Below are 22323 nucleotides of genomic sequence, written 5' to 3'. Positions count from 1 at the left end.
TTTGCTCATAAAAAATATGTGTGCTCATAAAAAATAGGTCCTATATTTTGGGAAGATATCAACTAGCATTCGAAGGATACCGTTTCCTTAATAATTATATTCTAAAGGCTAATGATTTCTTATAATTTGCTAATATTTAGCTTCATATATGCAGCTGGTCGTATTCTTTTATCAGTTTTGATTTTTGATGTAAGTTCTTAGTTTTGTAAGTTCTTTTTTTTTCAAGACCTTGATGTAAAAAAGTCTTTTTATACTGATCTTGTGATTTCCTGAATAAATATATTTCAATATTTTTTTGGAATATTTGTGTTATTCCAACAATATTCAAAGCATTTTTATCTCATCAGATCCCCCAATCAGGAAACATTCTTGACATTTGAATTCCACCCGAATTGATTAGTCTTACTAGTTCTGCCTGATTCCCAGTGAATCCGAATAATTGTGTGAAGGGGTCTTTAATAAAGAAACTCACGTTTATGGTAGTATGAGTAGTTACATTCAGAAGAGCCTTAAGAGAGAGATGTAACTTTGTCTGAAAGTTTAACATGAACTTACAACATCCGTAGATACTCTTGATTTTTATAGTAAAAAAAACCACAACATTAAAGAAAAGACGCTTTTGTATGAACTGTGCGGTTGGTGTTTATGCTTAGGTATCAACGAATTATCCGAAAGTTCGTTCGCACGAAGCTTTATTATTCCTAAAATTAAGGTCTGTTAAATCGAAAACGAAATAGGGTTCTTAATATCGATGTTATGTAGTCCGAAAATGAAGGGTATAGTTCATTAAGTAAGTTTCGTAAGCTTATTTCATTTTCGGACTACCCTTCGGAAAACGAAAATTATCTTTTGGGATTAACAAATCTTAGGAATAAAAAACCCTATTTTCTTTTTTGATTCATGAGCCTTCGAAGTGTATAGCTCCCAAATATTCCGGATCGAACTTTTTTTTCTTATTTGCATTTATTGGGGGGAATAAGGAACATTGAGCGTAAATTGAAACGATAGCTTCCAAGTAATGAAAAATTCCATGTTGATTGTAAATCTTAAGATATTATAAAAAAACATAACTCACCTTCTATATCATATACTTTCACTATTTTTATCGCGTTTTCTAATATACACAACCGTTACCATGACAACATTAATAATCTTTATTAACAAATATTTCTTACAAAAAGGTGACTAAGAAGACGGGGCATTTTACCGTGACGTCATCATTGTAACAAATTCTGCAAGAGAAATAAAAAAGGAGAAAATATTACAAAGTTTGGTTAAGTTCATTGAAGACATACGAGTGTAAGTATACCATCGATGTATTTAGATTATTCAGAGATGATCTTACTGTAGTTTAGTTAATATACTATCTGCAATAACAATTTTATGGCTCAGTATACTTTGCTTTGAATTCTATATAAATTTTTTCAACTTCCACCCCGTTTCGTCTAAAACAGATAAAAATATCATTTTGTTATACTTGCGTTTTTTTTTATTGTTCAGCATTTTTTTGTATTCATAACGTAAACTAAAATGACATAATTTTTTGGCGTTCATTGATTTCATATATTTTTGTAGAAAAGTTAATACTTCAAAATGTTGTTTTGTGCGACTATTTTATACATACGTGTTATCTTAAAGAGCAAACAAACAAACAAAACCTATGTCGAGAAATATTATCATGATTTTCTGAACCTCACATGAAAAAAAAACACGTTAGCATACCTTCATAATTAACTTGTCCGTCACCATCGATGTCGGCTTCCCTGATCATCTCATCGACCTCTTCGTCTGTTAACTTCTCACCAAGATTCGTCATCACGTGACGTAATTCTGCAGCACTGATTGTAAAAAGAAGAAATAGATTAAAAAAGTACATAATAAACAAGTGAAGATCTTAATTCCGAAAGATATTAAACGTACATGTGTTTTTGTTGATAAAAAAGTGCAGGGGTTATCCAAGAAAACATGGAAGTGCGACTGCGTGTGGTTCAAGCAGTAATATTTTAATGATATTTATCCTAATGTCCACTGGCGAAAAGATGGGGACTTTCGGGTAGAGGACCCCAACAGTTTTACGAGCCGAAGAGGAGAAAAAGGGAAATGAAGGGTGATATTCCGATGTCAGAATGTACCCCAAAATTAGATTTTCATAAAAAAAACCGAAGTGTTGTTTCATAATTTCATTATTCTTTAAAATCTCACTAACCTGATGAATCCGTTGCCATCCTTGTCGAAGACTCTGAAAGCTTCTCTGATCTCCTCCTCACTATCAGTCTCCTTCATCTTTCTCGCCATCATCGTAAGGAATTCTGGGAAGTCAATCGTTCCGTTACCTAAAGATCAAGAAAGAAAAGCCAAGTAAAAATAACAATTTTGATTTCCTTTGAGATGCGATACAGATTTCTGATTTGTCTGCACAATCATTTTTTTGTAGAAGATGAGTAAGTTGATATCGAACTTTATTGGATATAAATATATTTCATTACAGTGGACCGGAATCAAAATAGGACTTTTAAATCACTATTATATCTACCACTGAACTAGAAATACGTATTTCTAGTTCAGTGATAATCTACGTATACCCATGCACAGGAAAAATCACCGTTGACTACTAACGTTCTTCGCCCTCTACGTTCGCAAGCTGTTTTGTGGAGGAGATGATGATTCTGACCTTTTTTCATGATTTGCAGAACCGCCTGATGAAGTGTGGCTACCCCCCCGCCATATACAAACAAAATACGCATTTTACTAGTGGACTATATTGGTGAAAATATAAAAATGGAATCGACTCAGACTATGGTCTATAAAGGCGATTTAATCCTAAGACATCGCTAACCATTCTTTCATATAATATCCATCACATTTTTTTTTTATAAAAGAAGACAATAATAGTCAACATTGATGGATTCGCCAAAATCATTATCAACCGACCAACCCACTTGTAGTAGATCAGCCCCCAGTTTTAAAGATAACTTCTGGTTTAATTCTCAACCCCGTTTGCCATGATTTTTTTAGTATGAAGTTTGGAATAAATGCTCACTATTTACTCTGCAATATCTCCTTAAAGGTCAAGTCCACCCAAGAAAATTGTTGATTTGAATCGATATAGAAAAATAAAACAAATAACGCTGCAAATTTCATCGAAATCGGATGTAAAATAAGAAAGTTATGACATTTTAAAGTTTCTTTTATTTTTCACAAAACAGTTAAAAGCACAACTCAGCGATATGCAAATGAGAGAGTCGATGATGTCCATCACTCACTATTTCCTTTGCTTTTTTATTGTTTGATAATAATACATTATTTCAAATTTTACAGATTTGAAAATTAGGATCAACTTAACGTAAACATAAACTGTTAAAATACTGGTAATTCCACATGTTCAGGGACAAATAAAAATTTGTTGCACTTGACAAGGAGAAAATTAGAATATTTCATATAATAAAATACAAAAGATATAGTGAGTGGGTGACGTCATCTGTCTGCCAATTTGCATACCGACCAGGATGTGCATAGAACTGTTTTTGGAAATGCTTACTGCACTGCATCGTCGCATTTTGTGATTATAAAGAATTTGTCCGGTTGGGAAATAATTAACTGCCTGCGTTAACCTAAAGGTCAAGTCCACCCCAGGAAAATGCTGACTTGAATAAATAGAGAAAAATCAAACTAGCATAGTGCTGAAAATTTCATCAAAATCGGATGTAAAATAAGAAAGTTATGAAATTCTAAAGTTTCGCTTATTTTTCACAAAACAGTGATATGCACAACTAGGTGAGTCGGTCAATGATTCAATCACTCACTATTTCTTTTGTTTTTTATTGTTTGAATAATAAAATATTTCATTTTTATAGATTTGACAATAAGGACCAACTTGACTGAACCATATAGTAATAAACAATACTAATTCCACATGTTCAGGGAGGAATTAATCATTGTATCACTTGTCAGTGAGGAGAAAATTAAAATATTTTATATTTCATATAATAAAATACAACAGAAATAGTGAGTGATGACGTCATAGTCTCCTCATTTGCATACCAGCCAGGATGTGCATAACTGTTTGGTGAAATTAAGTGAAACTTTAAAATGTCATAACATTCTTAACATCCGATTCTGATGAAATTTTCAGTGTTATGCTTGTTGGATTTTTCTCTTTTTATTCAAATCAACTTTTTGTTGGGGTAGACTTGTCCTTTAAAGACAAGCGATGGACCATGGTTGAGGTATAGTGAGATTAGTCAGAGATTATATGAGAGATAGAGGGGGGGGGGCTAGGGGAGGAGGAGGACGACGAATGAAAGAAAGTAGGGTGAGTAAGTGCATAAGAGGGTGTGTGAGGGGGGCAAATAGGGAAGAGAATGTGTTTTGGAATGGGAACAATGGGGATGTAGGCCTAAAGGGGATAAAAATAATAACATAACAACAATAACATTAAAAGCTCGCAAGGAAGATGAACAGTAAATCATAAGAGAGCGAGAAGAAAAGAGAAATGTGTAAACGTCAAAAACTTAAAATAAAAATGTATAAGTTGCCCCATGAGCTGTATAGTCTACAGAAAGGAATGGCTAATGCGGCGAATAAAGGGAGGAAAGGCGCTACAGGCGATGGACAGAGAGAGCGAGAACGAAACCGGAAGTTTTGATCACCGGAGGAGAAATATCATTATCATCAACCGTCCTTCGTTACCATGGTGACAAGGAATTGCTTTGAATGTCTTAAGGAATATATACTCCTCCAAACCCTTTCATTCGGCGCTCCTCTTGAAGGTGAATATTTCATGACAATTTATCATGGCAAGAGCAGCTTATTCATTTTATATTTATAAACACCGTTGTGTGATATGCCTGTGGAGTGGGATTTAATATCCCCCAAGGAAAAGGGGTACATCCTTTGTTATCTCTTACATTTCACCTCGTACTCTACCCATCTCGCTCTCTGGCTATTCATTGTGTTATGAATAGAATAACATCGGAAAGGCTGAATATATACGTGTGGTGAAGGCTTTTGTGGAATAAGGTGTATGAAGTGGTTGGAGGTTGTGTGGGATATGTGTTTGTGTGTGTGTGTGTGTGAGAGATTGTGTGTGTGAATGGAGTGGGGGGGGGGAGTCACGAAAGTGTATGTGGGTTGTGGATGTGGATGTTTGTGTGAGGGTTAGGGTATGTTGAAGGTTAGTGTGAGTTTATGTATTCATTATAATACGAAACATTAACTAAATATCAATAAAAAATAATTTTAAAGAGTAAACTATCCCTATAATAATAGGGGAAAGTTTACAACCCTTTTCCTTTATTCATGATTTTTCTGCAATTAGATAGGCGCATAATCGAGCAAAAATGCTCCTAAGAGAAGAAAAGACTTGCACAATGTTATTATTATTATTAATTTTATTATCTTGTGTTCTTTTAATATTTCTGCTGAGTAATTTGTCTCCATTAACATATGACTGAAAGAGGATTGTTTTGCCGCACGCAATCATGTTAGAAGCAAGGTGTAGACACATAAAAATTTTATTTTTCCTAACAAGATACTTTTCCAACTTCTCGTATGAATAAAATAATAAAAAGACAAAACTTCAAAGTTATGATGCGTGGATGACCGTAATAATACAAAAAATATGGGAAAATAGCAATTATGGTAATTTAATGATAAGATGTTACATGAACACATTTTAAAAGTGGTCTTAGAACGACAAGATGTACTAAATTGATGTTCTGTGGTTTACCGTTGCTTCTAAACTTAGGAACGACTAGGCACTGACATGAATAAATTAAGTTGTTCACAACTTTCCATAAAAACAACCACCCCCCAAAAAAATCGATTGTGGAACACTGAAAGTATAGTAATGTTTTGAAGGTAAGAAAGAGGGACATCTCAGGGCGCTAAAATTAAAGATGATCTCACGGAACAATTCACAATAATTTGTCTTGAGAAATCCCCAAAGCAGTCATACAAGTGGTTGTCCCATCCATAATTTCCTGTTATCACAGGGGCATCTGCAACACTTAACAGTGAAAGCATTTAGCAGTGCTTAAATTTAGCAGCAGCCAGAAGCATACATGCATCTATCACGTGGTCCCGCTCGGCGCGCTGTATTTTAGGCGCCATATTTTGCTGTTGAAAATCCGCCAGTCAAATGGTTTCAACTTGTTTTTCCGATTTAGCAGAAGGTTAAGGCAACAGAATTGAAGTGTGGTGTTTTAGAAGCAATCGATTAGTGAAGCACATGCAGGAATTTTAGCATGTCAGAATATTGGCGGAAGTATACCATGATGATGCCGGAATTGTACATTCAATGTTAAACAAAAGCTTATAATGTACATTTTATTTCCGGTTTCGATGAAGCGCGTCATCGAGAATAGCACATGAAGTGTGGATATAAAGAATAACACAATCGTGTCTACTCTGACATAAAGAACACATAACGCTACCAAAAAAAAAACACTGGCGGATCCGGGGGGGGGGGGGCATAGCCGGCCTCCTCCCTTTCGAGAGTGAAGACCTTTTCTTTTGGTTTAAAACCCTTTTCTTCTTCTTTTTTTTGCTTGTCAAATTTTTCCTCGGGGAAAATGCCCCACCCCCCTTTCGAAAAATCCTGGATCAGCCCCTGAATACTAGGTTCTCCTTTTCACTTTGTTCACTGAATGCTGAAAGTTATCTATTTAATCCGCCATCTATTCATGCCAATACAATTAATTGACAATACCTATTTTATACATCAGAATTCAAAAAAATTAATTTAAGTTAAACCTCGTATATAGCCAAGTTTATGAATCATTAACTTTATATTAAAATGGAAAATATTATGTATGCGTATCCATTTGAAATGTAATTTAAACGTATGAGAACTAGAGCAGTTATTGTGCATTCCTATGATCTCCGATGGAAAATTGGAGAATATAATGTTTCCCCAAAGGCCAAGACAGGGTGACATTATCATTACTAAATACTCGATCTACTGATGTATACATGATGGATCCAGTCTCATACTTTATTCACCCTTGCCAGCTCTATGCCATGTTGTTGTTTCATTATCTTGTCAGAAACCATTATGGTCCCATCTCCCGCCGACTATTTCCCCACTAGGGACAACACCGAAAGGCTCCCATCATCGCTCCGCGACTTAAAAATATAGAGAAGGGCGAAAGTTCAGTGCCCCCAGACAGGTTTCATACATTTTCATTACCAGGGGGCCGTTTCATGAAGCTGTTCGTAAGTTAAGAGCGACTCTAAGAACGGCCGGTGAACCTTTCATATGCGCTAAACCATCGCCAATGAATATACCATTTATCACAAGAAAGGATCACCAATCGTTCAAGTCGCTCTTAACTTACGAACAGCTTTATGAAACACCCACCAGGTTCGTAAAGATGCATGCTGGGCGGATTAGAATTGATATGGATAACTTTTGTCTGCCTGATACATGATGTATTGCATATTGATTTATCTACTTTATGAAGTTACGCTAAGGATACGATCTGAAAGCTGGAACATGCTGTAAAGTTCAGTCTCATCGACGAACGATCAAGCTATCGGGTTGTTACCACTGACATATCGGTCGGCTTGGAGTTGGTTTCGTTGGGAGGGTTTACGTGTTCCTCATTTGAAATGAACTCGCGCTAGACGGTCCCACAAGATGTTTTTATTTTTAGTCACAGTTTAATGAAAATTCATGCGTACTATTACGTGATCTTAATGCATTCATTATTGGTTGCTTTCTTCTTTTTTGAAAAGTCATTTGCGAATTTTTCTCCTGTGCGTGCGTCATTCACACGAAATTATATAGATTCAGTAGGGAAGATTAGAATCCTCTTTTGGATTGAGTTCATTGGCATTAGAAATCATTTTCTTATTCAACTAATGGACAAGATTATAGTTGGACTGGTCTCTTGGTCTTCTGAATTTACAACTTAACAATAAAATGATTATTCAACCAACAGTTTGAAACAGTAAACGGGTTTCATTGCGAATACCTAATTGTTTACAATTATTACCACTACCTTTATCTTTATTTTCATTACCATCATCATTATTATCCCATTTTTTGTTGCAAAATATCATTACAGAGTGGGTCAGAAAAAGGTCCAATCAGTCTGAAGTTGTCGTGTCTGAACTATGAACATTTAATCCTTGATTTACTTCAGACAAGACGACTTCTTACTGATATGATATTTTTTGTGACTCACTCTGGATTGTTATCGGGGGAGGGCTACATCACCTAAAACGTGCCAGTACCCTCGGTATAATGTGAGATATCGTTTTGGCCGACTTTTTCAAGTTTATCCTTATTATGAAACCATCTATATAATCTTATAATCAACTTAATAAATTGTACCTAAAAATGATAGCCTTCTAGTCTGAGAAGATGATCTTTGAATATGGGGCTGTAAACAGGACTCATAAAGACTTTAAAAAGATACCAGAATCAAATGCTGGTCGAAAGGGAAACCAGAATAAAATATTCGCACAATCCCTATTCCTAAAATCTACCCCCGCATCAATATTGCATGACCTGTAATAAGTTATCTCGTCTTATATATATTTCTAATCTTGCTAATTACACGTTTGAGTCCAGGGGTTTTACACGGCTGATTAAGACAGCTAATGACGTGTTCCATTCTATTCCCTAAGGGTTGAGGGGGGAGATGGGGTTCGTTCTTGTTTCTGGTGTACGGTATTACTCAACTCATTTCAGTTGGGAATAACACTTTCGGAATCAGGGGTTTATGGAAATGTTGTTGAAGGAAGTGATCGAAACCGAGTTCCAAGATATCGTAGAGCCACGCGCGACGATTTCGCGAGATATTTGGTACCGAGGGGGGGGGGGGGGGGTGCGAGATCACTGTCTCCCATGTTTATTGGCTGCTTTACAAAATTCAAAGTTCGAGGGGGGGGATAGTCACCATGCAGACCCTCTCCCCCTCCTCAGGTTCGCTGCCTGTGTATAGATCTATTTTGCTTTACGTTTTCAATTCAGGTTCCCTGAAAAGAATTCAATCGAAGTAATCAGAAAGATTACCCCATAACATGATTAAATAATGAATTTGATTCTTCTTATCTTAATATGATTTTCTCTGATAGAAACACTATATCGACTATAGTGGAATGACTGTAATTCGCAAACATGGACGAATTAAGGTCATGAAGATGAAGTACTTGGAGACTGGACAATCCCATTCGGGTGGATATAATTATCGTTTATTTGCTTCGGCACGCGCCAAGTCTTCCAGAACAAGCAATCCACGCCCAGTCCTCAGTTAATTCGCATCAAATCACACACACCTCGCATAATGCAAGGAAACAATGAGCATAAATCAGAGAGGCATTGCTTTTAAGATAGAATGTAAGAAAGGGATGAGGTTAGTAATTACAGGGTCTCGAGGATGACAGATCACTCAATCCACAGTCTTCTTTTTCGGTATTATGTTCTGATTTATTTTGGTCGTTTGGGTTTTGATTGATTCTTGATAATCAGTTTCATGATCCATCATTTTAAAGTGTCCTCCCTACTGACCTCCCGTTTCGTGCATAAACAATGCATGCAGCGAATCTTTAAGGGTGTATACAGTTCAAACGCCGATATCGGTCTCTATGTGACCACAAACATACTGTGGTAAAGAAGAAATGGATGACATTACGTCTACACTATCAGGACATTACCTCACCTGTGTCCACCGTCAAACACAATTTCGTTTTGATAATCAATACCATTATCTAGAACGTGAGAAAACAACTGTATCTACATTTTTACAAGATTTACATAAGTAGTTCCATTCGTCACATCATATTACCAATCATCTTTATTCTTTACTCCGACTCTCTTTCTCTTTACATCATCTCTTCCGTTTTGTCCCTCTCCCTTTCTCTTTTTATCCCTTCATCTCTCCCTACCCTACTAACCGTTTTCTATACACCCTCTTGCTTCATCCCTATCACTAACACAATGATGATTGATCTCTCCTTGTATAGTGCTAGTTCAGTTGCCCTAATTGTTTCCTGTTCGTTAGCATACCATTCAATATAACTATACCTGTTCTTTTTCAAATTACTTACTAAATGACTGTTTTATTCATTTTTAAAATGCACCATCTGGGTGATATTTCCCGCCCAAATAATCACTTCTCTGCATAATCTTCTCAACAAAACTTTTCTTCCTTATCTCACAGTCACACCAACGAACTACACAGCAGAAAACTGTGGTGTTAACCGGTGTACACAGAGGACCACACCAGTTATTTTACATCGGTATTAATAATAATAGGTCCATTTATATAGCGCAGCCACTATGTGCATATACTCTACTGCGCTTTGATAATTGGTATCATATTATTACCCCGGCTGTAGCTGAGCCGCCATATAGGCGCTAAAGCGTTCAAGGAAAAATCCTACCGGGTACCCATTCACCTCACCTGGGTCGAGTGCAGCACAATGTGGATAAATTTCTTGCTGAAGGAAATTACGCCATGGCTGGGATTAAATTGGTGGTGTTAGTTTTACACCTATAGGTATCATTACAACACCGATGGTTGTTACATTTACACTCTTTGGTGTTATGTTCAATTTCTATGGTGTTATTTTAACACCTCAGGGTGTGGTCCTCTATTAACACCAATTGGTGTCAGTTTTAACACCACAGTTTTTACAGTGTAACTAAGGACCAACCAAAGGTATAACACCATTGTGGATGACATGCCATCGGTCGGTTTGGATTCGCTTCCATTGGTGTGTCTGCACCCCCCCCCCTCCTCCCCATTAACATACCATCAGCATCGACCTCGTTGATCATGTCCTGTAGTTCAGCCTCTGTAGGGTTCTGACCAAGAGATCTCATGACGGTACCCAACTCCTTGGTCGTGATCGTACCATCACCATCCTTGTCAAACAAGGAGAAAGCCTCCTTGAACTCTGAAAGATACAAAGATGAATAAAGATCAAGCAATGCAGATACAAAATTAGTGAGTTGGGGCCCTTTTTCGTATCAGAGAGAGCCTCCTCTAACTCTGGAAGATACAAAGATGATAAAAGATTAGAGGGAAAGCTATAGGACCATTATCAATTGCGATTTTTTTTTTAATTTAAGTCTTTATTGATTTCAAGGATTCATAGAGATAACGGGCATAGCAATTACAATCATTAAAAACTCAGGATTCAATAGCTTTCATGCTTTATTTAAACAATATTCGCGATTCTGCTATAAGAAAGCTTTAAAACCAGGGGTGGTATTCTGTAACTCTGTCATAACTTTTGTCATAAATTTTGTCATTTCTCTCCGAGATGTGACACCGCTATGATTGTCACAAATCGGTATTCTGAACATTGTCTTTTCCCTGTCATATCTCTCAAAGTTCCCGCCCATCTTTTCGGAAGCAATCCAATCAAAATCATCGTTAGTTCCCAGTGGGAGCCTTCTAGCCAATAGGAATGCCCGTGACAGATAGGGGTATTCCCAATTCTGTTGGTGGCATCGCGCAACTACGCGAATATTGATGCGCTTAATTACAAAGAGAGACAGGGAGCTGTGAAGGATTTTAGAGGAGAAGTAGAAAAATAAGGAAAACAGAGAAAAAAAGAGAAATTAATATGTAGGGCCTAACTAATTGTAGCATGAAAAAAATAATTTTAAAAATTGTCGTGGATGATGAGTGAAACTAATACCACAATCTAATCTAAATGATATCGTTATATGCTTGACATTCAGTCGGCAGGGTATCGGGATATTTGGTACTAAAAGATATGACAAATTTATGACTGCTACCCCCTGTCATAACTTTTGTCATATCTTTTGCTTGTATAAAAGGATTACGCGCATTAAAGCCGCGTATTTTTGGTGCGCGCCAAAGAGATAAGACAAAATTTATGACAATTTTTTGTGACAAAAGTTATGACATCCACCAGAATACCGATTTTGTCATATCTCTGAGATAAGATAAAATATGGAGATAAGACAATGTTCAGAATACCGCCCCAGGATTCTTGCGTGTGCTTGTTACATATACACGGAGGAAATTGCAAATTGATGCGGAGGTTCGAGCCCTGGTCACTTAATTTGGATGGTGACGTTAAAATGTCGGTCTCAGACGTAAATAATCATATCTTATTGATACACATCAGTAAAATATCAATTACACATCATCGATATCAAAAAGGTTTGTTATATCAATGTTACACATACACACACTCATCTCCTCCCACACTTACGCACACAAACATACACAAATGAAATGACGCAAAGTAAGTATGCGGGCATACAGACCGCGGTGACGCTATCTCCATTAGATGTGAAGTCAGTCAGGAGCGGAAAAACTCGGAAGAAAATAATTGCTTGTCGAGAATAAAAAGATTGAATCTAAAGAAAGTGGGACGATGATTTGATAAAGTTAAGATGAAATGGAAAGGTGTTTCCCCTTTTCTATTTCTAAAATGTCACGCGCACTTTGACATTCGCCGAAGACGCCAATAGGAAGATCCAAGCTATTACAAATCTCAATCTTTAATGGGAGATCGAGAGATGCATCTCTGTGAAATAAGAGGAAAATAATGCAGAAAATCTTTTCATTCTAAAAAGGGAACAAGATGCTACCGAAAAAATCCAATACCGCAAACAAATCTTTACCAACACCATATTTGTAAATACCATAAAAAAGAGGGTATTTTGATACAGTTACACTGACTTTTATTTGATGTTAAGGGATTCCCCCTAATGATATTCGTCTCCTCACAATATCGTTTACTTCTTTTCAATCTCCCATTTCACTTCATTTCGTTATTTTTATCATATTTACCTTAACTTTGTAGCTTGATTGTTCATAAACTGAAGTGAAATAAATTATTTATCAATTAATCAAACAATTAAACCTCATTTATTCAACCATCTTTGAACGTTATAAAATTAATTATGTAAACTATTGTAGTTCTAATAATTTTCGGACATGTACAAGAGTAGAGCAAAAAGTGCAATCCTGTAATATTTAGAATAGATTTCAAGAAATTTTTTTAGTCAAGAGTTACTGTATAATATAATCACCTTTTCCCAAAGTAATGAAGTAAGGACAAACATGCCCTGATCAATAGCTGAAAATGCACCCTACTATTTTTTTTATGCAAGTCAAAAATATTTGAAGAAAAATGTAAAGGTTAAAGAAAATTGGGACTTTATCATTTGATTAAATTTTCTCTTGCAACTCTGACCGTGTTTTGGTCAAACTATCCGAGAAACATATGATTAAACTAACAACTCAACCCATTCGCCCTTGAAATCAGAACTGGGTTTTATGACCCCTATAGCCCCCCCCCCCCGCAGATACGCCTCTGTTGCCTCTGTCTTAGTGTGAATCCATGTGTTAAAGGCCCTCAAATGAACAGAATGATTACGTTGGATTTGCTCAAGTGCATCGCGTCACAAAAGATAAAGAGCAAGTGATGAGGAATGGGAGATGTGGGAGAGGGGGTGAGAGAGAGAGAGAGAGAGAGAGAGAGAAGGGAACAGAGAGTAAAATGTGGAAAGAGAGAAAGTTAATAGAGTAAGGAAGCAAGAAAAAGAGCACAAGTCGAAAGTGCGTTCTCAAACGCCAACAACATAGAGAGGAGAGAGAGAGGGGGGGGGGGGGGGGAGTGACGGAGGGAAAGATAGGGGAGAGAGTGCAATAGGGGGAGAGAGAGAATAATATGTATGCAGTACGGAAGCAAGAGCAGCATTCGAAAGAGCTCTTTCAAACACCAACAGCATAAAACTCAAACACCTTTCATGTCTGAGAGGAAGAGAAATTTTATTAAAGCAAAATTCCTCTCGACTCTAAAGAAAAGACGATTGAAAAAGAGACATGCTACAAATGTTGTTTGAATCCCTATTTTCAAATTTCCGTTTCTTCTGGAACATAATGAATAGATTATTCATAGCCATTTGATTTTTATTGATTTCAGTTTTTCATGAGCGAGCAAAACAAAAAAAAGAAGAAGACCTTTAAAACGACAATGTAGTTTTGTGATAGATTTTGATAGTTTTCAAATAATACCATATTTCACCCTATTTGTTTCCTTTTTTTCCCTTTACTTTCTTTTAATCTTGGTCGAGAAACTTTTGTACCTCCACCCATATTTATGTACGCCATTTTGTAGCACATGTCCTTATTCTGAATAATAATGAAAATGAAATATATTTTTTAAGTAATCTATCAATATTTGAAGGTCTATGAATGACCTTTTATTGCTTGGAAGATACGTTTCTAGGTCAAGTGATTAAAAATATCCAGAGGTATAGCAAGGACTCTTAACGGACCTGATATAGATGTACATTTAACACACAAGAGTCTTGCCACATTCATACCAACGAAACCGACCCCAGATCGACCAAAAACTCTACGTTATTTCCAATGGCACACAATTATTGGTCGGTTTCGTTGGTGGGACTATAGCATCCATGCAAGACCAATGCCAAGGTCAGTTCGAGTAGAGTGCCATACTCGAAGATACACATGATGATGTTCTTGCGTGTGGAGCTTATGCGAGAGAATTTGAATAAAATGGTATTTTTATAAACATTGCGAGAGTGCATTTTGGTTGACATACCTGCAATCTGTTCCTCTGTAAGCTGATCCGCCTGTGGGACAGATATGAAATAGAAGAATATTTGTAAACATTAATTTTGAAACTTTTTGCAAAAAAAGAGAGGGAGATTGATAACATACAAATTTGTACAGCATTTCTTAAGATATTCATACAGGCCATCTTAACGAAAGAAAGAACGAATGAAGTGAAAATGAAATGAATTAATTAATTTCGATTTATTCACCCTCTAAATAAAATAGAAACATACGAAACACATTTTCCTTGAACAAAATTCATGTTAATTCTTGCGTCGAGTATATGGCCTTTAAGCATATTCCCACACACGGTGCATTAAACCAGATCCCCTAGGACTACGAAGAGGAGCAATTTGGTAATAAATATTGATCGATGAGAATGGGGAAAAGAAGCTTTTTTCTGGGATTGGATTCCAATTCTTGATTACCTCTGTTTTTATTTTTTCTGTACAAATCGCCTTCAAGGACGACTGGAAATACAATCTTTGATTTTTATTAGGACTAAGATTTGGGGTAGCATCTCCAGTCAGCTATGTATGGTTGGGGCGTCTTATTAGCTCTATGAATATTCTTAGCTGCTTTATCTTATCTCACATTATACACGCGAATGATCTATGCAGATAGAAATCCATTTTGAACTTTATTCACATCAAGTCATATTTCATTACACTCTTTTCACTTTGTCCTAATAAAGATAAAATAAAGGGGTACAGCCCCCTCCCTCCCCGTCAAACTCAAAATGATTTCATTTCGATATCGCTTATTAGATTCAATCCCCAGTTTCTCGTAATCGAAAATACATCTTCGTGATCTTCGAGTTATCATTCAACATGTGCAAAACAAAAACATGCTTGTGTGTTGAATATATGTATGGGTGAGTGTGAGTGCGTATGTGGGTTGGGTTCGTGATCTTTGAGTTATCATTCATCATGCTCAAGACACAGACAGACATGCTTGTGTGTTGAATGTATGTATGGGTAAGTGAAAGTGTGTGTGTGGGTGGGTTCATGATCTTTGAGTTATCATTCATCATGCTCAAGACACAGACAGACATGCTTGTGTGTTGCATGTATGTATGGGTAAGTGAGAGTGTGTGTGTGGGTGGGTTCATGATCTTTGAGTTACTAGTATCATTCATCATGCTCAAGACACAGACAGACATGCTTGTGTGTTGCATGTATGTATGGGTAAGTGAGAGTGTGTGTGTGGGTGGGTTCATGATCTTTGAGTTATCATTCAACATGTTCAAAACACACACAAACATGCTTGTGTGTTGAATGTATGTGTGTGTGGCTGTGTGTGGGGGTCGATTATGTGTGTATATGTGGGTGCTTGGTTATATAAAAATTCAAAAGTACACATGAAATAATGTGTGGGTTAGTGGTGTGGGTGTGTTAGTGATTAAAAGATGTAGATCTACGACTTTGGAATGTACGCATAACATCGAATTCGAGAAAAAAAGTAAAATGTCTATCTGACATAAAATATGTTAATATAACGTTATGTAATTGAATACCTATATGTGTTTAGCTGAGTAAAAACCCAAACGTGAACATGGACTAACGATTTTAGTGATGATCAATTATTTTAAAAGAACATGAAATCTTTAAGCATTATATTCACAACAAAAACTAAAACTAGATCAGATTTTCAAATCAATAATGAAGATTAATTACGGAGGTAACAGTTACACTGACTTAAATAAATCAATAATATTTGTAAATTATTGTTTATTACACAAGCTGACTTAAATAAATCAAGAATATTTGTAAATTAAGTATTATTGTTTATTACACAAGCTGACTTAAATAAATCAAGAAAAATTGTAAATTAATTATTATTGTTTATTACACAGGAAATACATATAGCAAGGTGGGATATTTAATAAGCCTCAACGCAGGAGCTTTGCATCTGAGTTTATGTGATGAACACACGAAACAAGATATACGAAGATTTTCTCCAAATGTATGGACAGTGTGACCATGATGTGTGTATGTGTGTATAGATCCTCATTAGATGGCAAATTAATCTCATTATCAAATTTTTGATTGAGAGAGCGAGGGTATCCACAGTCATAATTAGATTTGGGCACACGTACTCTTTGTAATCTTGAACATGTTTCAGGGACAACCAACACATGTCTTTGTTGTTGATAGCGTAGCATTTTGATGTAGGTAATGACAAGAATTGGGGGAAATTTGGGGGCATGTGGAGGGTATTGGCAGTCTGTACAGATTTATGGAGGGTGGGGAATGTTATGAAAATTGATGGAGAAGGGGATAATGTAGGTAACCAGTGGCGTACCGTGGGTCACGGCATGGGGGGGTGGGCACCTGCTAAAGTTTGGATTCACTCAATTGAGCGCGCGAAGCGCGCTTAATTGCCTGGTATGTTGACCTAATATAGACATTTTAAGGACTGTGCCATTAAACGGATATGTATCTCACTAATCCAATAATACGAGCGCGAAGCGCGAGCTGATTTTTTTTTATATTCAGACCTAAAAATGGATGTTATATGCAAATGTAATCATAATAGGGTTATTTTAAGGAGTATTGTCTTAAGGAATTAATGAAGAGCATGCACATCTCACAGTGCTGATTTTGTTGGAATTACAACGAAACACATGAAGCAGTTTTTGAAGTCATGGTAAACATGAACATGATATGTATCTTTCTAATCAAATATTGAGAGCGCGAAGCGAGAGCTGAACATTTTTTGAAATTCAGACCTGAAGAGGGGCATTCTAAGGCTTGTTTTTTTTTAAGAATTCACGAAGACGACCATACCTATCTCACAAATCAAATATTGTGAGCGCGGAGCGTGAGCTGAAAAAATTTGAAATTCAGACCTGAAGAGGGGCATTCTAAGGCTTGTTTTTAAGAATTCACGAAGACCGACCATACCTATCTCACAAATCAAATATTGTGAGCGCGGAGCGTGAGCTGAAAAAAATTGAAATTCAGACCTGAAGAGGGGCATTCTAAGGCTTGTTTTTACACTGTTTTAAGAATTCACTGAGACCATACGTATTTCATTAACCCCAAAATTTTGATATTCAGACCAGAAAAGGGGGCATTTAAGGACTATTTTTAGGAATTCATAAAGAGCAGACATATCTCACCAATCCACTTATGCGAATGTAAGCAGATTTGAAATGTTTTCTATTCAGACCTTAAAAGGGGCAATAACTTTCAGTAACCATGAAAAAGAAGCATATGTCCCGACATAACTCAATAATAACTCGAAGTGCGAGAATATATATTTGGTGTATATTGACTTGGAAACGGATGTTTTGTAGTACCACATGATTATATATCTCATTGAACAGACAATGCGAACACCTGGAATGATGAACACATAGGCCCTAAGCAATAATGTTTCATAAAGTTATTAACAAAAATTCTGATGTAATATTATATAATATGTATAATATAACATAATATAAAATCCAATAATTTCTTCTTCCCCCACTACATTTCTCTTTCTTTCTCCAACTTTTTTCTCCTTTTCTCCCCCCCCCCGTGCCCCCACCCCCGTAGTTACGCCACTCGGTAGACCATTGGAGAATGGGAGAGTTCAGGGAGACTGGTGGAGAATGGGAAAACAGTCTATGGAGACTGTAGAAGGGTGGAGTAGTCCAAAGAGAATGAGGAAGAATGGAGCAGTCCAGACAGACTGATGGATGGTGGAGGAGTCGAGAAAGACTGGAGGAGTTTGGAGCAGTCCAGAAAGAGTGATGGAGGGTGGAGCAGTCAAGAAAAAGGGATGGAGAGGAATAGTACAGAAAGACTGATAGAGGGTGGAGTCTTGCATAAGACTGATAGGGAATAAAACAATCTTGGGAGACTGGTGGAGGGTGTAGCACTCCAGAAAGAAAGACTCATTGAGGGTGGAGCAGTCCAAAAAGACTGATGGAGGTTGAAGCGTTTCACAAAGACTGATGGACGATGGAGCGTTCCACAAAGACTGATGGAGTGTGGAGCGTTCTACAAAGACTGATGGACGATGGAGCAGTCCTCAAAGACTGATGGAGGTTGGAGCGTTCCACAAAAACTGATGGAGGGTGGAGCGTTCCACAAAGACTGATGGAGTGTGGAGCGTTCCACAAAGACAGATGGAGTGTGGAGCGTTCCACAAAGACTGATGGAGGGTGGAGCATTCTACAAAGACTGATGGAGGGTGGAGCGTTCCACAAAGACTAATGGACGATGGAGCGTTCCAAAAAGACTGATGGAGTGTGGAGCGTTCTACAAAGACTGATGGAGTGTGGAGCGTTCTACAAAGACTGATGGAGTGTGGAGCGTTCCACAAAGACTAATGGACGATGGAGCGTTCCACAAAGACTAATGGACGATGGAGCGTTCTACAAAGACTGATGGAGGGTGGAGCGTTCCACAAAGACTAATGGACGATGGAGCGTTCCACAAAGACTGATGGAGTGTGGAGCGTTGTACAAAGACTGATGGAGTGTGGAGCGTTCCACAAAGACTGATGGAGTGTGGAGCGTTCCACAAAGACTGATGGACGATGGAGCGTTCCACAAAGACTGATGGAGGGTGGAGCGTTCTACAAAGACTGATGGAGGGTGGAGCGTTCCCGGAAAGCTGGAGGAGAGTTGGGCAGTCTTTGAATACTGATGGAATATTCAAGATAACTGATGGAAGTGAAGCAGATTAGAGAGATTGGTGGAGGATGGGACGGTTCTGAAAGCCTCTAGGAACCGGGTCAGTCTTGGAAAACGACTAGATGACGGTCGATGAGGGTACTTTGGGAAAATGCATGAAGGGTGGGGCAGTCTGCGGGAACTGATTGCTTTTCGAAATATGGGAACGAAATTGTCGAATGTTACCAATAATAGCGCTGTCTAATAATTTTAAAGGCGGACTAGATTATAGCCCAGTAGCACCGTCCTTCCTAAAATCTTCAATATGCAGATATGAGATCTATTATATTCATGTAAGAGAAATCATACCTTACCTTACTTAAAATTGGAGGAAAATTTGAGTGGCAGAACATATCAATAGGAGTCATAGTGCCTATTATGTTCTTCAATTTGAATAAATCATGATGTTAGATACTGTATATTTCAATCTCTTACATATTTGGTCTCATGATATACACATGCTCGTAATTGTCCTTTCAAATGCAAAAAAAAAGATGATGTATTCCGCGGCATCGTGAACACTTTTATCACATAACGTGTTTAATTTCACTTTCAATGTCAAACCAACATAAAACATGACCTGATTCAACTGTCTGCTATGGCCATGCTTATAAATCGAATTAAAGCGTGAATCCTTTCTTTGAAGCAACACGGCCGGGTAAAATGTATGTAAATTCTTCCCCAGATGTTGCACTGAATATTGATCTGCTGGAATAGACGGTAAACATGAATCTTATGTTACAACACAAAATGTTTGACAGAAATAGTGCAGCTACTTCCACTTATTTCCACGCCAGTATTTTGTGTGATCCAAACATACACCATTAACTTTCATTCTTTGATGCTGGAAATGACGAGAAATTATGTTAAAAATATTAATCTGAGAATTAAACCATAACTTTTTTTCTGTAAAATGAAGTTTATGGTTTCATTTTTTATTTTTTTTTAAATTTTAATTTACGGTTTAATTCTTTTTTTTTTCTAAATTTAAATTTATGGTTTAATTCTTATTTTTTTCTAAATTTTAATTTATGGTTTATTTCTCATTTTTTCTAAATTTGAAGTTTATGGATTAATCTTTATATTCATATAGACCAATGTTGAGGTGTTATTAACGATAACACCTCCTCATTATCGTAAATGCGAAATGTACATGTACATAAAAATGTGTACTTTTGATAGTTTAATTTCAGTATTGCTAGATATTTCAGATATGATTGTTGAATTAGTAAATATCTTAATCTAAGAGCTATACCATAAACCCAGATTTTGAATAATAAAACCTTTTCATAAATCAAGCGTGCATGCAAATCAAATTTGTTCTCTTTGTTTGATTATTCCTACAACATAAACACTATGTCATTTATTCCTTCTATTCGCTTTCAAGAAAATCTGATGAAACAGAACAAATCCTATTCGATAATTGTCTATGAACTTAAAAGCAAAATAATAATGTGCGCCCGGCGGATCTAATACGGTTATACAAATTGAAGATTTTATAAATCAAATTATAAAAATAACTTCTAAATAATTCATATACATGTAGGTCATTGTTTTAGGTTTACTCACTCTGGGGATATAATACTTGCGTACAATTATTTACAACGAAGAATAGCATTTGTGAACCTAAAATATTTTGATAACTTATAAACATTCGAGTTATTGAATTTCTTATGAGTAATTTGATGATAATGTCCAGCCTACACATTCTTATTCTTTCTAATGTTAATTCAAACGACTGTTTTTATCGCACAGAATTAGAATCCGTTGATATGTCCAGTTAAATGATATTTAGAAATTAATCTCCTTCCACACAATAGATGAGCAATATTGTCTAATATCAATTTCATATCTATTTTAATCGACATAGTACAACCTTCTTACAAATTTCGCGATGGAATATTGAAGCGTTTTGTAGTTCACAGACGGTATGATATCTTCACTTAAGAGAAAAGCAAACTTTGCCTGAAATTGATCCATGCAGTTTTATTAGAAGCCCATTCAGTAAAGTTTACAGACGACAAAATTGCTATAATATACCGAGGAACCAGACCGAAGGTAAGAAATTTAATATTGCCCGCCCTGAAAAAGAACGATAAAAGAATCCTCATCTTTCTCAATCGGTCACTATAAATGTTTGAAAGAACGAAAAATGGAACAGGTTCACTTACCATATCTCCCTCTTGGATTCCGGCAAAGGCAATTTGATAGGAAGAATAAACCCTGACAAGTATATAGCGTTCCTTCTGACGAAAGCTATGTGAATGGTTGATTGTGATAATATGAGCCCTTTCTCTCCTCGCCAATCCAAAGCAACAAATTACGTCCGCTTCGATTAGTCTTGCGTCTGGTGCATGCGCTCTCTCTCTAAAAGACACTTTTTTTTCTTCTCCTGATTCCTTAAGAAATGACAGATGACAAGCCTATATACAACGTCACTCTTTATCTCGTTGATGTATGGCTATTTTAGAACATCATTCCATGACTTTGTTTATTACATTAGCGCAAGTTTGCTCCAGTTATGAATTTAATGCTGTTCTTGATTAACCCTTCATTATTCTCATATTCTTGAAAGAGGGTTGTATATCATTATCCTAATCTTTAGCTGTTGTTGAACGTATATCTTCAGATTGCTGTTTCTTAAATAGCCCAAGTTCATTCACACACTCTTACACATTTACCCACGCACATACAAGACGCACACACTCCTCTTGTACATTTTCCCTCCCTTCTTCTAGACATACAGAGACCAGACCAGCACACACACCGTCACATACATCCACACAAACACACTCACCTCCCCCACACACTCAACCTTCCCATATATTTTCTTTCGCTATTACTAATTCACCTCATTTCATATTTTCTTTGTTGTAATCCTCATTATTATTTTTTTTAGTTTCGTTCATCGGTAACCTCTCCATGATCTTACCATGTTCTATGATAACTTTCAATGAAAAACAGCTGGTGTCTTTACTCAATACAAAACAAATCCTCCTTATTCATAATAGTTACAACTATATACTGATTATTTCTGTATTTTGTATATTTGCCACCCCATATTGACTTGGTGAA

The 22323-nt window shown here is 36.6% G+C and overlaps 1 protein-coding gene across 1 annotated transcript; it reads right to left on the bottom strand.

Moving 5' to 3' along the window:
• Window positions 1-1059: 1059 nt before the first annotated feature.
• Window positions 1060-21632, bottom strand: LOC121418505 (calmodulin-like). The gene is made up of 6 exons (XM_041612414.1): window positions 21420-21632; window positions 14569-14599; window positions 10765-10908; window positions 2207-2333; window positions 1723-1838; window positions 1060-1232 (listed from the first exon to the last, which is right to left on the bottom strand). The coding sequence occupies exons 1-6, from the start codon at window positions 21420-21422 to the stop codon at window positions 1204-1206; spliced, it is 450 nt and encodes a 149-aa protein (XP_041468348.1). The 5' UTR covers window positions 21423-21632; the 3' UTR covers window positions 1060-1203.
• Between the last annotated feature and the right edge of the window lie 691 nt (window positions 21633-22323).

Source organism: Lytechinus variegatus, chromosome 7 (genome assembly GCF_018143015.1).
Source record: "Lytechinus variegatus isolate NC3 chromosome 7, Lvar_3.0, whole genome shotgun sequence".
NCBI lineage: Eukaryota > Metazoa > Echinodermata > Echinoidea > Temnopleuroida > Toxopneustidae > Lytechinus > Lytechinus variegatus.
This window is presented reverse-complemented; position numbering and strand designations above follow the sequence as displayed.